The 16,822-nt window shown below is 42.4% G+C and overlaps 1 protein-coding gene across 1 annotated transcript in view; it reads right to left on the bottom strand.

The window, feature by feature from the left end:
* The window catches only part of ITPK1 (inositol-tetrakisphosphate 1-kinase), a 145,259-nt gene that overhangs the window by 16,992 nt on the left and 111,445 nt on the right, over positions 1-16,822 (bottom strand). The window contains exons 6-7 of the mRNA XM_048307998.1: positions 5,148-5,246; positions 3,223-3,263 (exon numbers count right to left, since the gene is read on the bottom strand). Of these exons, the coding sequence (XP_048163955.1) occupies positions 3,223-3,263; positions 5,148-5,246 (140 nt within the window). The remainder of the gene's footprint in view (positions 1-3,222; positions 3,264-5,147; positions 5,247-16,822) is intronic.

Below are 16,822 nucleotides of genomic sequence, written 5' to 3'. Positions count from 1 at the left end.
GAACCAGCAGCAAGCACCATTCTTGCACAAGTGATGAAATTATGTATCTGTGTGCCTCTACACAGCACTGAGGATACATTCAGGTTTGGTCTCTATCCTCAGAGCCCTGAACAAGCTCTGCCCTAATTATCTGAATATTGACTGAACTTTTGCTAACACCTTAGTTTGTTTCTGTAAAAAATACCAAATATATAATAGGTTTTCTTCTTCAAAAGCATGGCTGTGGTAAATGATGTGGTGATTACATACTCATAATTAAAAGTCTGAGCACATTTTTGTCCTTATTCCTCCTTATCTGGTAGATGACATTAGATCAAATAACTGTCTGCACACATGTACAATAACTCAGCAGATTAACATTTTCTGAGTTCAAGTCGATGTGTACATTCAATACCTACTAGCAGCTGATATTCTTGCCATCTCTATTACACAGCACAGAGTGAATTTGTGAGTGGTAACAACCTGTGCAAGGAATTTCTCTAACACACAGAATCATCCATCAAGATGATTCACAGCAACAACATCATAACTCATTTGTCTCTTACTGGTGGCAAGAAACATTGCTCTCTTCCTCCTCCTGTGTGGACTGTTGGCATTATAGTGTCTACAACATCACACTGCCAAGAACTATGCTGTTTCTATAGTGTTCTCTTCCACTATTAGTTAATTGATTCCCACAAACAAACATAAGATGAACAGGTATTTATCAGCCTATTTTAGAAGTGTGGAAAGCCAGAACTTATCTTCTCAGCACAGCACTGACATAGACCGCTGGAAGCTACGTGAAGCTTCTCTTCTCAGCTCTGTGCTGGCAGCCCCATGGACTAGCACACAACCCATGTAACTCCTGTGGTGTTGTGTTGTGCTGGTTCACTGCCATGTCTCATGGTTTTTAACATGCATGAATAGAGCTCCAAGAATTTGCTTGCAGGGTGCACTTGTTCTTTGTCATCTAGCACAGACCTGCTGTGTCTGGCAGTAACGTGGCTACAATACTTGATATCATAATTTCCAAATAGCATTTCTCATTATAAATGCAGAGCTCTCTTGAAGGCAAAACAAAACAAAACATTTGCACCAAGAATTTTTACTGACAATGTCCATAAGGAATTCAATCTCAAAAAACCAGTGATTTTTTGCCTTTTCCTTCCTGTCTGCTCAAATGCTCAGAAAAAAGAATTCTGGATACATTTCTTCAGGCTTTGGGTCTCTCATGGCAGCTTTAACAGAGGTTAGTTATGTTCTGACCTGATGGCAGGTCAGAAGCACAACTTTCAGCCATCATCTCTGTTCAAGTTTAACAAATGGTGCAGGCAAACTGGGGGTCAAGTGCCGAGCTGCTGAGGCCTCTGCTAGTGCAGAGGCCATGTAGAACTGGGGACATCACAGGAAGGCTGACAACACCTCACCTTAACAACAGCATGTGCTCATATGAGAAAAGTGGAGTCTGCCAGCCCCACACGGCGAACACACACACCAAACCCAAACTCACACACCAAACTTAAACTCAAGCCTGCACCTTCAGCCGTCCTTGTTAGACAGTACTTGAACTTTCTTAACAGCCATCTTATGAAGAAAAGCAGGTTTCTGGTCAGTGCTCTAGTTTCAGTGTCAGCTCTGCACTGGAAATATATCCACAAACAATGAAGTGATTTACCAAAAGCCAGACAAGGAGTCATTAATAAAACAGACAAGAATTTCTTGCTTCTAGACCTATGCTCCATCTTTTAGAAAGACTGTACTGTAAGTAGGTATTTATCCTATGCTTCCTTTGTAATTATTGACCATAAGCAACTACAAAACAGTTCCACTCTGATTATAAATATAATTTTGGATCACTCCTGAGAACTCAGAAACTGCAAAAGTGACAGCTACTACTACTTTGTAAAGTACTGTGCAAGACTTCAGGCTTTTTTCCAGGGGTCCTCCTAAGCTCTAGTCATAAGTTCCTGTGATAAAGTGCAGACTGTGGCTGTATTTTAGTCTAATTTTTGCTCTGGCAGGAGGCTTAGATGTGTCTGCACTGTATGAAAGAAGATCAAAGAAAGATTCACCAGGGAAATAAAGTCCAAGCCTAACTGGACAAGTACTGAGAGATTCATGCATTTCAGTTTGCAGTTGCAAAGGAACTCTTGACAGAAAAATCAGCAGGAAAATTGGAGTCTTAAATTCATTAACAATCCAGTCCCCAAGTGTTCTCAGAAATGACAGCTAAAAATTATAACAGCTGCTCCGGCAAACTAACAGGACTGTCTGCTGGCTTGTGAAATCAGCCGAGGTAAGGCCTGCCTGAAAAATCTCACTGCATTTTTAAAAGGAAGTGCTGGTCAGTCAAGATTTCAGCCACAGCCATTCTGCTCATCTAGATTTACAATTTACTTCAGGGCCTTCAGCTTTCAGAGACATGGCAGCAATGTCTCATAGTGCACGTTTCAAGAGCAGCTGGGAAACCTGGACTGATGACCATGTGGTTAACAAAGGAAGCCAGGAGTTAATGCAGCCAGCATCAAGGGCTGGATTCTCAAAACTGATCTGCAGTAAGCAGGAAGGCAGGAAGCACAAATGGAAAAGAATTAAAACGGGACTCAACTCACTAAGTTTAGAGGAAGCTAGTCTCATAGGTAATGCTCTCCTTCCAGGAATATACAACCATTTTAGCTGCAATTGCCTTACAGGAAGGCAGATAAGTTCTACCAGTCCTGTTCTCCCCACAGATCTCACTGTGTTACTACAACTGAACATGTCTGGAAAACATCTCTATTTGTTACTCCCTTCCTCTCAAGGAAAGCAGCCAGCTGCTCCATCTGAAGCACAAACCCACTTCTCATCTGTACCACATACAAACTGGAAAAGTAACTTTCTGGGTTGGAAACTTTTTTTAATGACCTCTTACCAGAGGAGAGACTGAAGGAGATTTCTTGCAGACAAAGCTGACTGGAGACTACAAACTGCTAGAAGCAACAATATGATAGAAGCTAGAAACTGCTAAAAATAACTTCCATGTCAAGAGGTTCAAGTAATATTTGACTTCATTTCAGATTTTTGAAAAAATAATTGTGCAATTAAACATGAAGGACAGGTGGGGAAGAAAAGTCGTTTGGGCACAGCCCTCATTCTACCCACTCCAGGATTGGAAATCACCAGCCAAACCATCACAGGGGGAGTGGGGGACAGGACACAACTAGAAGTAGAGGGATAATACTGCAAAGTTTTTTAACTCACCTCATGAGAGTTGGTTCCATGGGCCACTCTGGTTTTACAAACTGGGTAAATAAAAAAGAAAAAACAATTCACCACTGAAACAAACTCTTTATAATCCTGTTCCCACCCACACATGCAAACACTGGAGTCCACCAGACCAAGGCATTGACTGTAACAGACACCAGTGACAATCTTTGCTTGAACAGTGTCCTCAATCACTGCAAAACTCGGCTTGCTTCAAGCTCTACTCTCTCAATTCCTCCCTGCAACTAAGGTGCAAGTACAGATCATTATTAGGACTAGACAGAGTTGCCAAGCATCAGCTAAGAAGTTAGTACTAGTACTGGGACTGCCATCCTGTTTACTCAGAGAGCATTTTCACAACTATGTAATATTTTTTCTGAGGCTAGAGCTACTTTACAGGTACCACAAAACACCACTGTCCTTAAAACAAAGGAACTGGGACACGGTGGAAACCAACTTTTTTTCCTACCTCCCTGTTTTCAGGGAAGAGCAGGAAATGTAATGGGCTGAACCAAACTAAGATGTAACTTACTTTTCACAGGCAACCATAGAGGGGGACAAAAAAGGCAGAGAGCCTAGCAGTTTTTCTTTCTCCTTCACATTTCTTATCTGCTCTGTATACCCTGGTTCTCACCTCCATCCTGATTAAGAGGAGGAGTAAAACCAGTAAGAGGAAAGAAACAACATGCTCCTTCTACTATGAGGCCAGAGAAGAACTGAAGACCCTAGGAACCACATGATGACTAGAGCTGATGTTACTTATGTGTTACGCAGAGGAGATGAAAACTTGCAAGTAGTGAGGGGGTGGATAGGACAAGACTTCTTTGCAGTTTGTTGGAAGAATCAAATTGGCAGGTAAGAGGACAGGCAGCTACGAAAGGCAGATAACCTGCACTAGAATCCAATATAAGTTGGTAACTTGAAGTTTTGGAAAGTGGTTTATGATGTCTCACGGACATATGCTCTGGAGAGATGGAGGATTTTTAAGAAAAAAATAAAAATAGAGACAGGAAAAAGAAAAAACACTACCAGAATACCAAGGTATATTAATTTTCAGTGCTATTTTGTAATTTCATTATCATTTAGTGGGGTTGATTCAGACCTCCTGAATATATGCTGCTGACTACTGAGGACTAGTCAGTCTGTACTGAGACACAATGTGAAGAGAAGGGCAAAGCCATTCAGTGGGATTTGAAGTACTGCTTCACAGTGCAGCTTCAGGAGACCTGCCTCATTTGGGAGAGCGATGGCAGGGAGGGCAAAACATGCTTTTTCCACGCAACTTTACCTCTGAACCTTACAAATGAGGCAAACACCAAGGGAACAAACACCGACTAATGATCCTGCTCACTTTATACTGCAAGGAATCAAATAAAGGAACGAATTAAAGCACAAGCCCCACAATGAAACTTGCTACAAAGCACGAACAGTTCATAGCAGCTGTTTGAGCTGTGGGCCCTTGCTATCTTTGGTAACCCTCTTTCTGTTACCCTTTAAGATTTTATTTGTACCCTGGACCAGCAAAAGGGAGACGTGGGTGAAAAAAGAGGCCAGTCAGCAAGGCAGTGATTTTCTCAAGAAAAATAATGAATGCAGTTGGCAGGAGAAACATCTTGCACAAGTTCAGGGCAAGAGGCTAACTTTGTTAGAACTATTAGCATTTCCCAGGAATGCATGTTTACTGTAGCGAGGTGTTTAAAGTAAGGAACAGCAATAAAAGGCAAAGTAAAAGCTGATAGGGAGGGGGTTTGTTCCACATTCCAAGCAGACTGCCTCAGAGCATTTGTTTCAGGAAAGTTTTAATATCCTTGACACCTTTGGCAGCGAAACCCACACTCCTACAATGTTGGCTATGTTTTGGGGGGTGCATGTGCAGTATTTAGAACCTACTAGAAGCACCAAAGAAATGCCCATGTACATACTGAATGGGAATGCCAGTCCATTCTTCTCTATAAGCTGCAAGGTATCTTCTCCACAGGCACTTGTCAGCTCCATAAAGGGTGGTGAACAGATCCTCTCATCTGCAAGAAAATAAAAAGGCTCAAATGAAGATGAGGGGATTAGCTCCTCAGCTGCACCATTACCAGCTCTCTCCGTACTAACTGCTTCTTGATAGCTTATATTAAAGCACCCAGAAGGATTGTAAGCCAGGCCTGAATTTGGGGCTCTGGAAACATTTCAGAAGATGAAAGGCCAAATTTTAAGATAATCTAAATGGAAATATAAAGCCAGTATTTTCACAGGAGGCAAGAATGATCACTTGGTTAGGAACACGTAGTCACAAGACTTAGTCAGTGAGGTGAAAAGCAATTGGGATCTTAGCTCTTAACTTTATGCCTTCAGGCATAATTTTCTAAAGCATTTTACAAAAAACAGAATGGTCTGCAAATATGACTAGAGCAGGCAGTCTCACAAAGCCATCTCTCCTGTAGGGCTCCTCAGATGGCAGATTCCAGTGTGTATTTACTTCAGACAAGGTGCCAGAACTTTCTGCTGTTCGCTGGTACTGCTCTGCCATGAAAGCAGTGTTCATTTGGTCTGGCAAAACCAACCAGAGCACAGCTGAGACATCACCATGTCAAGACTGCTCAGCAAGCTCCGGTTAAAGAGAAAAATCAGGGGAACCATGGTAAAATTTAATGGAGCAGGTCTGCTCCAGAGTGTTTCTGCTGATGTTGTGCTTGTTCACACAGCGTTGCAGGAAGGCTGGAGTCAAAAACCAGCCCTCTTAGTGACTTGGTAAGTTGACTTCTCTAGGATTCACTTCCTGTTCACTGTAGGAGAACTGAGATTCCCTTGGGAATGCAGCAGAAAAGGCAGAAACCACTGTAGGACTCATAGGGCTTGAGCATAACTCGTCACTTAAGAGGGCTGGGTTGCGATTTCAAGTGTACAGAGAACCTTGGCTTCAGCCATAGCTCTGAGACAGGTCAGCAGGCCCACAGGTTTTCAGACAAAAGCTGTGTGCATGTTGACAATATTGACAAAGTCAAATCAAGGACATCACCCAAGTATGAACACCTATTCAAATTACCTCCTCAGTGAGCACAGTCTTAAAAACTTACTACTTTCATGGAGTTTAAGCTGTGGCCAGGTTAACTTTGGAGCCACAAATGAGTTATAACTCGATTTAGCTGCACAGTACTGAACACAATTCAGAACACGTCTGCCAAGACTAGCTTTTCAGACTTATTTCAAGAGAAACAGCATGACACCTTCCTCCAAGAAGCAACTGGAGACAAGCACAAATGGTGGGAGCAACTGTATCTGGCAAACTCAAGTCACAGGTTTATATCAACCAGAAACTTCTCTTGAAAATAAGCAAAACATGGCTGAATCCAAACAGGTGGAGGCCATGCTGTGCAGATGGTGCAGAAATGGAAAAGTACATGTGAACTAAAACCCCAGCAAAGCTAACCATAACTCTGAGACAGCCACGCATTCAGAAATCACTTTATAAACATTGTTTAGATTCATACTTTTCACTTCACTGTAAGTGTATATATATATATATATATATATATATATATATATATGTAAATAAAACTGAATCACTGAAAATAACAGAGATGCAAAACTCTCTATATTTTGGTACACATATCTCAATACATCCCCAAGCTTTTAGAATATCCAAGAACTCTGTTCATTAGCAGTGCTGTCACTACAAGAAGTTTTCTGAGAAAAGGCTATTTTCATACATTCTAAAAGGAGCAGAAAGATTGATGCTTTGAGGTCAACCTCTACAAAACTAAACAAAACATCCCAGATTTCAAAGCTTTCAATTTGCTGCTATGAAAACAGAAAGCAGCATCCAAAAGTGACAGGTACTGTAATATTTACAAGCCTTTGCCAGAGCAAAAGTTCCTTAGTTGGATGAATTTAGGGAATAAGATTTAGTTTACAGATACTTGGGAAAAACTTTGGCTTGGCAGCTCTCCCACCCACATGCTTAAGGTTCACAAATAACTTTGCCTTCATAGAGCAGATGCAGAGATGGTTCCATCTCACTTCCCTCTGTTTCTCTCTCATGCAAACAGGAATGGGAGACAGGGAGGATTCAGTGTTCCTGCTGACTACATGACACTTGCATGGGGAGATGAAGGAAGGAGCAAACAGTAATTTCTTTGACTTTGTACTTAGAAAAGACCACCTGGATCAACAAAAAGTAGCAAAGAAGACTCTTAGCATCTCAAAGTGCTCCCGCTGAGTTTGCACAGCACTGGCATTTTCTCTACCAAGAAGATAGCCCACTGAAACCTCTAAAACAAATCATTAATTCACAGCCAAACCTGAGGACAAACAAATCCTCACTCAACACAAGATTTCCATAGAGCCTACAGCTAGAAAACTGCTGCTCCGAGTTTAATTGCACATGCTGAAATCCTAAATATAGCTGTAGGTTAAAAAAAAAGTCCTCCAGCTGCCAGCAATCATCCTCTCCTCCTTCCCAGGGTGGCAAACACATGCTAAAGCTTTCTCTCATCACCAGGCTCCCACTATCAGAGTGACAGCAGTCTCTGCACACCTTCTCTGCACTGAGGTCCAGGATAGACCTCACTCAGTGGCTGAGAGTCAATTCAATACTGATTTACATCAGCTTGGAACTACACCATGCAACTCACATGGTGCAAACCCCCAGTGGTACACTGAACCCTCCCCTCCCCTCCTCCTGAGTAAGCTGCTTTAGTGTGAACTTACTGAGCTGGGGTCAGGTGCCAGACCCTTGGCACTGTCACTGCTTCTTTGCAAACCAGCAGTGACAAGACACCACGGGAAACCATTGCCAAAAAGAACAACAGTAAATATACACAAACAAGTGAACATAACAGTCTAGAGATGAGAAGGGCGTCAAGATTCTGGCTCCACTGCTGACCCTTTGTATTGAAGCTGCAGCCTCCAGTTTAAAACCAAGCAATATTCTCATTAGCAGCTGAGAGCCCAGTGTGGACAAAGCACTTTAATGAAAGAAGTCTGAGAACAACTACAGCATGAGGCCACAGCCATGTCACCCCTCCTGTGCAGCTGCACTGGCCATACACCGCTAGCAGAAGTGACTCTGTCAGGACAAAGACCTGATAAAACCCAGACCCTGTGCAAGGAGCTGATGCTGTTGCTTTTTTACCATCAGTACTCAGCTCTGCTGTGCATTGAGATGCTGCTGAGTGGAAGAGTCTTCTTCTAAAACATCAAGTTTGGAAAAGACTCCACCTCATCTTCCATCCTTGGCTATGTACAAGTGACCTTAAATCCCAAGAGATTATTACATATGCAATTTCTAATCTTTCCACATTGGATCTGAAACTAAAACTCAGGCACTTCCTCCCTCCCTTTGGGTGCATACACTGCATTGCACAATAAGCAGATGACCACAATTATTAACCCTATCTTCCTTCATGCAGCCTGCATTGAACTGAAGATATCAGCAGGATAAATCTGTCCATAAGTCTACAGACTGCTGTCAATTCAGATTCTGTACATTGCTGTACTGCACACTTAGAGAAAGGTATTTCTTTATGTTCTAAGCACCTGGTAGTGTCTGAGGGTCCTGCCTTTGAAATATGGCCAGGACTTCAGGTGAACCGTGTCAGGTCCAGAACTGCCAACTTAACAGCAACATGGAAAGATTCTTCAGATCACAGTGTTCAGCTTTCACTTCAGACAGGTACCCAAAGTATTTGCAGCACTTTTGTTGTTAAAACCAACACGTTATAATTAAATTTAAAAGTCAAAATTCTGTTACTCTGTTCCTCTCCCATCTTTGTCCTTATTTTTAGCACAAACTTTGTGGTATCTGTTTTCCGTATTTTCCTTTAAATATTCTCCCTTTTCTTCAAGATTATTTGATCTCAGAGGGAGTTCTCTCTCTCTCTCTCTCCTCTTTCTCACTTTTCTGTATTTTTTCTCACTCCCATCCCCATCTCTCATCTATGCTGTTCATTTTTTCTACTGTTATTTCTGTTCTTTCAGTGCTACCTACACTTTATCCCTCCGTCACCTCTGAACGGAGCTCATGGCTGGAGGGATCATGTTCATTGCAAGCACAGAGGGAGCGTTTGCAGTGGGACTTCTGGGGACAGCAAGGAAGCTGGCACTAAGAGGTCACGGGTGACAGGCAGCAATCACAGCACCAGGGCAGTCAGCCTGGCACACCCTGCTGCGGGCTGAGCTTTGTCAGAGCATTGTTCCATTCCCATGGAGCAACAACATTATTATGAGGGCCTGACTGATGAAGGCCAGTTTACAGGATGAGTAACACAGCTCACCAACAACAGAGAGGTGAAAGAGCACTCAAATCAGGGTGTCAGTGCCAGGAGGGGATTATTCCAGATGAAGTTCAACAATAGTGACAGGAGCAATGGGATGTGAAGATGAGGAAGATGCAGATTAAAAACTGGCTGGGGAAAAGAATTTTCTGGCAGTGAGAATTGGTGGAATTCTTTGTGTTCAGGACTTGCTTTAGTAAGAGATGCTGAGTAATGCTTCTCTACTCAGGGGACCCTGGTGGCCTGCAGACAGCCTGCCAAACAGTCACAGGACACCCAAACCTCGAGAAGAAGGCACAAGAAGCCAAACACTCAACACACTCCCACTCAGCAGCCAGGCAAAACAGACAGAGAAAAAAGTAAGAGTAATGGCTGTTCCTATTTGAACCAAATCTTAGTAATAAATGGAAACCACTGCGACACGGTTGTACAGGACAGTCCTGGGATGGTTTCTGATGAGGGTAGAAAGTCCTTTTACTATAAAAGTTTGAGAAGTACCAACAGAGTGGGCAGCTGTGGATAACTGTGGGGAAAAAATAAACCGTAAGAGAAGAAGAACCTATTTGGATTTCTTTGGTCCTTATGATTTTGGACAGGTAAGAAAACAAATAATAGATTGCAGATCCAATGCTCTGCATTCACAGATCAACCAATTGTATTTCCTTGCCTTCAGAAAAGGATTTTAAAGAGAATTTTGGTCTTGTGAGAATAGCTCAAAAACTGTGTCTAGAAAAGAAATACAAACAGTGATAAGACAACTGCCTATTAAACTTCAGAGTTATTGTTTAAAGATGTTTTCCTACCTCATAGTTCACCATCTTTCACTACCTAGCCTAGGGATTAGGAAGTGCAGCAGACAGGCGGAAAAAAGAGTATTTATTCTCAGCACCACCAACCTCTTGCCACAAGACCATGATGCAGTCACCAAACACAGTCTAACTCTGAGCTTCTGTTTATGAAGTGGGGAGAAGGCTTCACCTCCCTTTGGCCAGGCAGGGCTTTTTGGCTCTAGTTTAAGGAGTTCCAGGAAAAAGACTTTTTGATGCTACGGGGGTCATTGCAGTAGCTGAACAAACTACCTGTTTGAAGCTTCAATCTGAGCACCATCAACCAAAATCCTGAGTGTGTCACTGGAAAAACATAAACCAGAAGGTGTTTACAGAAGAATGTCATATCTTTTGCCCAGGCTCAGTACTCATCATTAGCAGTACCTTCTTTATTTAGACACAGAAGGTAAAAGAAGCACCAAATAAGGGGTGTGCTGAGGACAAGGGAAAGGTGAAAGAAGTTGGTACAGTGAATTTGTGAAACAGGTGGAAGGAAGACGCAGTTTGTCAAAGGAGCACAAGAGGAGGCCTGGAGGCCCCCAGGTGCGCAACCTACCTGGCACACCTAGATCCCCTAATTCTGCTTAGCAATTCCAAATGGAGCACAGCTGTGCCCAAGTTGCTCTCTGTGCCTGGAAAGGTTGTCAGGATTATTCTTAAAAAGACTGGGTATGCAACCTCCACATCACACAATGCATTATGCAGAAAAATTACAAAGCTGCTTTGAAAAGTGCTGGTCTCTGGTGTAAACACCCTTAAGATAAGCACAAAACCATCCATATCAAAATCAAAACTGACTGGCTCAGGCCGTTCCTCATCCAACACTCATGGAGCAAATGTTAAGCCTTAAACTATCAGAAAGATTTACAGCAGATGGTAACAAACTCTAAACTGCCTACTTTGTTGAAAAAAGCCACTCTTCAATAGAACAGTTTGCACTATGATTTGAAAACATTTAAGACTCCTTAAAAATAAACATATTTTCAGTAAACTGTGCTTCACTGTAGCTTCCACCAGCTTGTGGCACTCTGCTCCTGTGGGAATAGAGAGGATACACAGCCAGGGCCATGTCTTTTTCTCCTAATACAATAAGGGGAGGAAATAGGAACTTCCAGCTCACCCCTGCCTACTGAGTTCATTTTCAACCAAAAAACCCAACCACACAGAGAAGCTGGCAAGGTTTATTTTTTAAGCATGCAGCTAAATCTTACTCAAAGGTATAGTAAACCACTACATGACAGAGTCTTTTGCCCTTTGAATCCCTTTAATGACTGTACACTTATAGCTTTGGACTGTAACTTTTGCTAAGGTCAAAAGTTGCTACATCAAGGAGTCAGTCCAGCTAAGCCAACACCACCTTCACAGCAGCTCAGTCCCTATGAACTGGAAGAACCCCTTCTTCACTCCCTCTAGTAGATAATTTTTCAGTTGAAGCTTCATAAACCTAAAAACTTTATTCATAAACCCTACAACTTTAACAGGTTTATTTCAGCACTTTTGAGCTGTATTAAAAATACTCTCAAGTTGTTTTCCCTTCCCCTCAGAAATGCATGTGCATGAGGAATATTGGCAGAACAGATTTAGTTCAAACATATGTTGATCTATACTCATCACTGAAAAATCAGCGCATATATGAATATCCATGCGTTTGCATCTTATTCTTTAAGTCTGTGAAGGGAAAATTCCAGCTCTCAGGATAAAGCAGCTGTATCTGAGGACCATTTGGCAACACATTCCAAAGACACAAGAGGGCAGAGCAGACTCAGTTTTGAGGGCACAATTTCAAGCTTACCCTAGCTTGGCATACAAGGAACTGCACACCGAATATCTGTGTTAAATGGAACATCTGCCGAGTAACAGTCTTTTTTTTTAAAAAAGTAGTGATTTTGAAGCATTTGGGCAGTGAGTGAGGAAATCTCACCACTAAATATCAATACGAACCTATTCAAAAAAATTCACAATAACTTGTCATTTCCATGCAATTTAGGAGTGCTAATTATGGGTTTTGAACACGATGAAATCAGCTTAGACTGAAGAGAAAGTATAAACCATAAAGAAGAAATAAAGGCAAAGGTCATAGTAAAGTCAGCCTGATGGCATTTTTTCTCCCAGATGAACTCTTCAGAGACAACCATTTCACAAAGCTATGGTCCGTATTAGTTCCTCCTTTACTTTTTAGATCTAGACTTTCATCTTATGCCCACTCTCCTTAGTGAGCAGAATCTTTCTGATTCCTGAGAAAGGAATTCACGTCATCCTTTGGGTGCTCAGGCTGAACGAGGCAGGTTTTGCAGACAAGCATTCTGCTCACTCGTGATGGAGCCTCACAGGCACCCGATAGTAGAGAAGCACAGCTACAGACATGCCTTCAGTTAAAATAGACCTGTGGTGAAACACATAACCTGATAAAGTGAGCTCACGACCATGTAACAGTTTAAGTGGTGAAAAATTACCTCATTCAGGAGACAGAGTACAGACTGGGAGACGGGTGTTCAGCATCAAGTAGCCTCATTTTTCAGCAGGTGAAAGTGGTTACCCGCCACCTTGCAAATGCAAGGGACAGGAAGCTTTGCAGTTAAATTTTAAAAACCAAGCACACCTCACCACAGAAAAAGGAGGCAAATGAACTAGCTGTCCAGGAGAAAGAAATAAACCTTCTGGTGCTTCTTTGACTCTTTGTAGATAAGAATGTTAGGCAAAACTGTCTTGTAAGTAATGAAGAATGGGTGGAGAAAACCTGCTAGAATAGCTTTTGTTGAAACAGTAACATTTATTCCTTAGAGCACTGAAGCTGTACCAAAACCTAGGGACTCATTTTACAGGCAGGAGTGTTTCCAACGTTACAGGAAGAATGAAAGCAATTTTCCTCATCAAGGAAAAAAATGAAAGGGATTGTTCGACAAACTTAAAGGAGTCTTTTCTGTATTTTTATCCCAATAATGTTCCGCTCAGAACACTGGCATTGAAAGTATTGGTATCTGCAAAACCCCAAAGGCTTTTCAAGAAGACGGACTATGCAAAATATACTCTGCATGTCTGTCTGCTCTACATTAAAATGCAAATGTCAGATTCAGTGTGAATACCTAAACCCTGATTAAAAACAAATCAACTGTCCCTAAACAGTAATTTGGATCGGCTGTTTCATATGCTTACCTATGTATGTTGAATACAAGAATTATACTTAGCGTTGCCATTTTCAAGTGACAGAAGTCCCCAGTTTTAGTACTCTTACCAACATGGACAACCCCGTGTTGATGATAAAGAAGTCTCAGAACCAAGAGCCAGTGTCAAATATGACTCTTTACCATGAAATACAGAAGGTATATAATGGCCCAAATGCAGGATTTTTTATGCTTCCTCTCCCAAATACTGAGCTAAGACATTACTTAGACTAGTGCAAAACAATTTCCAAGCTAAGCTTCTACTTGCAAAGTACACAGCTCCAGGACAGGAGTCAGTGGGATGTCAATTTGCATCCCCCTGGCCTAGATGGTGGATAGGAACAGATAGTGCTGTGCACTTCCCTGTACACACCCATGGAGCTTGAAAATGGCCAGGGACCACCAGATTTGGAGCAAATATACTGTTATACACTATATGTTGGAGATTGAGTGAAAGATGTGAACACCAGGGCCCTCATAATTAAACAGACACATAGCTCCACGGTTCTTCATGACCACCCAATTCACTGAGAAGTTGACAGCAGAGAGAGCACCAGTTTGCTCCATATAATGAAATGCTCATCATTCCCAGGAATCTAAGGTAAGCTGTGAAGACCCAATGCTGAACTCCTTACTGAATTTATTTGCATATAACTCTACTCACTTAAACCAATTAGTTCCTCTCAGTTGAAGAATCAGTCTTTCCTTGTATTATACAGAGTACGTTGTCTAATAAAATAGAAAATGCATTCATGCAGGGGGCATGATGACAGACATGATGTAGGCAGCTTTTTCTTGTCTGTGATGGAGTCCATTTGAAGACGTTAGAGTACCCAGATTAGTAGAGTCCACTGAAGCTCTTTATATCTCTAATCTAAGAGGGTTGATGGCCCTTAACAAGATCAGTTTAATGAGCTTTTGGAAGATAAATCCTGGGAGATACTATACAACGCATGTCCCAGGCTTTCAGCAAACACCACTTCCAATCTACACATGCTGTGTCAGAGGCAAAGCAGCAGCCCACAAAGAGCACAAAATAGTGACAAAACTCCCTCCGAGGTAGAGAGGTATCCCAGGGACACACTGGAAGGGGCTCTGACAGTACCATTCACTGCTTAGATCAAGCCCCCATAGTTTAGCAGGACTCCTGCAGCACCTGTGCTGCAGCTCGAGCCAGAGAGGAACATGGCCTTTGGCTCCTGTTCCAAACCATACCAGAGATGACAGAGGAAATGCGAATAAATACCTGTCCTTTATTACTTTACCAACTCACATGTATGTGAACACAAAGTTAGTGCAAGAGTTTACATACAGATCTAGAAAACACAGCAAGATCTTAGAATAACGCTGAATAACAGGAAAGGCACATCACTGCCACTGCACAGCTGAGCAAGGCTGACAGCCAGCCCTGTGACTGGGCACCTCCTGTCACCTGTGTTGGGAGGCCATCTCTGTGCTGTGAGGACAGATTTGCCAGAGATTTGGTGATCACTGATTTAATTTGAGTTCCTTTATGTAAAACAGCCACTCAGAGCACAACTATACAACTGCAATGCACTTCTTCCTGTGCCATGGGTAAAATGCAAGCATGTGGCATTTCAATAACAACAGTGGAAAGAACTGTTTGCAGATACCTAAGCAGAGACTTAACTATCAACTCAACAACACAAGCCAATGATCAAGGACCCAAGTTTGTATGTAACATGGGAAACAAGAAGCTACTCCCCCGCCCTAACACTGTTCTTGCACAGGTTAGCAAACTTCTCTAATGCATGTGGGACTTTCACCTGCTACACTGCTCACCTTTCAGAGCTTGCACTTTGTGTCATGGAAGGAGCAAACTCAAATGAACAGGGTTTTTTTTATTCAGAAACATTTTGTATTTTCAATTGAAGATCATATAGACAATCCTGAAGCACTTAGGAAAAATGTAACTGAAACACTGGTTCTAGCCTTGTAAGATCCTGCTCTGCACTTGTGTGCAATGCTTTAACTGGAGCAGGGCACACCAGCCAAGGCTGCTGCCTGCTACACAGACTGCTACAACTTGATGATTTTTCCCAAGTGAGGTGGATTGGGCCCACTCCAAATCAATGAGAAAAAATAACTCTTGAGACAAACAAGCTATGAGTATTTTAAACATCAGAAAGAAAAAGACCTATCTACATGGGAAAGCTTTGTTAGTGTATATTTTTCTGTTCTAATTATGTTAGTATAACTACAGCAAAGGAATGCACACACAGTATTGTTTACATTGGATTAGTTTCTCTTGCTAAAAAGTTTTCAGACAGCCCTCTAAATATTAAACTATTAGAGAGTGTCCAAAGGAGGGCAATGAGGATTGTGAAGGGCTTTGAGGGGAAGCCGTATGAGGAGTGGCTGAGGGCACTTGGTCTGTTCAGCCTGTAGGAGACTGAGGGGAGACATAATTGCAGTCTACAACTTCCTTGTGAGGGGAAGAGGAGGGGCAGGCACTGCTCTCTTCTCTGTGGTGACCAGTGACAGGATTGAGGGAAAGGCCTGAGGCTGTGTCAGGGTAGGTTTAGGCTGGATATTAGAAAAAGGTTTTCACCCAGTGTGGCTGAGCACTGGAACAGGCTCCCCAGGGAAGTGGTCACAGCACCAAGCCTGAGAGAATTCAAGTGTTTGGACAATGCTCTCAAGCACATAGTGTGACTCTTGGGGATTGTGCTGTGCCATTGAGTTGGATTCAATGATCCTTATGGGTCCCTTCCAACTCGGCATATTCTGTCATCTCTTTTCATAAACAACTGAAAAAGCACTCTGTGTAGATATCCCATGGAAGAGCTTTCCCACACCAGATCCCAACACTCATCAAAACACTTTGCAATACCTGTGAGAAACTATTGGGAGGCAAGGACTCGCAGTCCTTACCTACTACCCTGAAAGCAGTGTTGGTGTAGGAAGCTGACACTACTGCCACCCTGCTGACAGGCTGCCAGGAGAAAATCCTGTGTTGCATGATTCTCTCTGGCATCATGGAGAAGAGGTAGTGGCCGCTGAATTCTGGAAGGGGCATGTGCCCAAGCTTGGTATTTCAGTGGATGTCATCTGCTAAGATGCCAGACTTCCAGCAGAATCCAGGACAAAGTGGTTTCTATTTCTATTTTCTCTGGCACTGTAAGACTAGGTCTTTGGCCACATCTTTGGTGCAATCAATGCCATGTCCCTGGTTTGTCCATCCCCTGGGCATGCCAAGCAGCTAGCAGCAGCCAGAAGCCACTTATTCCACAAAAACCTCAGTGCTTCAAAGCTGCAAGTCCAGCACTTGGTCTCCTTCAATAACACCTGGGCAGGAGAGAGATGGCAATGAAAAAGCAGAAGA

This window comes from Corvus hawaiiensis, chromosome 6, assembly GCF_020740725.1.
Source record: "Corvus hawaiiensis isolate bCorHaw1 chromosome 6, bCorHaw1.pri.cur, whole genome shotgun sequence".
NCBI classification, from domain to species: Eukaryota; Metazoa; Chordata; class Aves; order Passeriformes; family Corvidae; genus Corvus; species Corvus hawaiiensis.
This window is presented reverse-complemented; position numbering and strand designations above follow the sequence as displayed.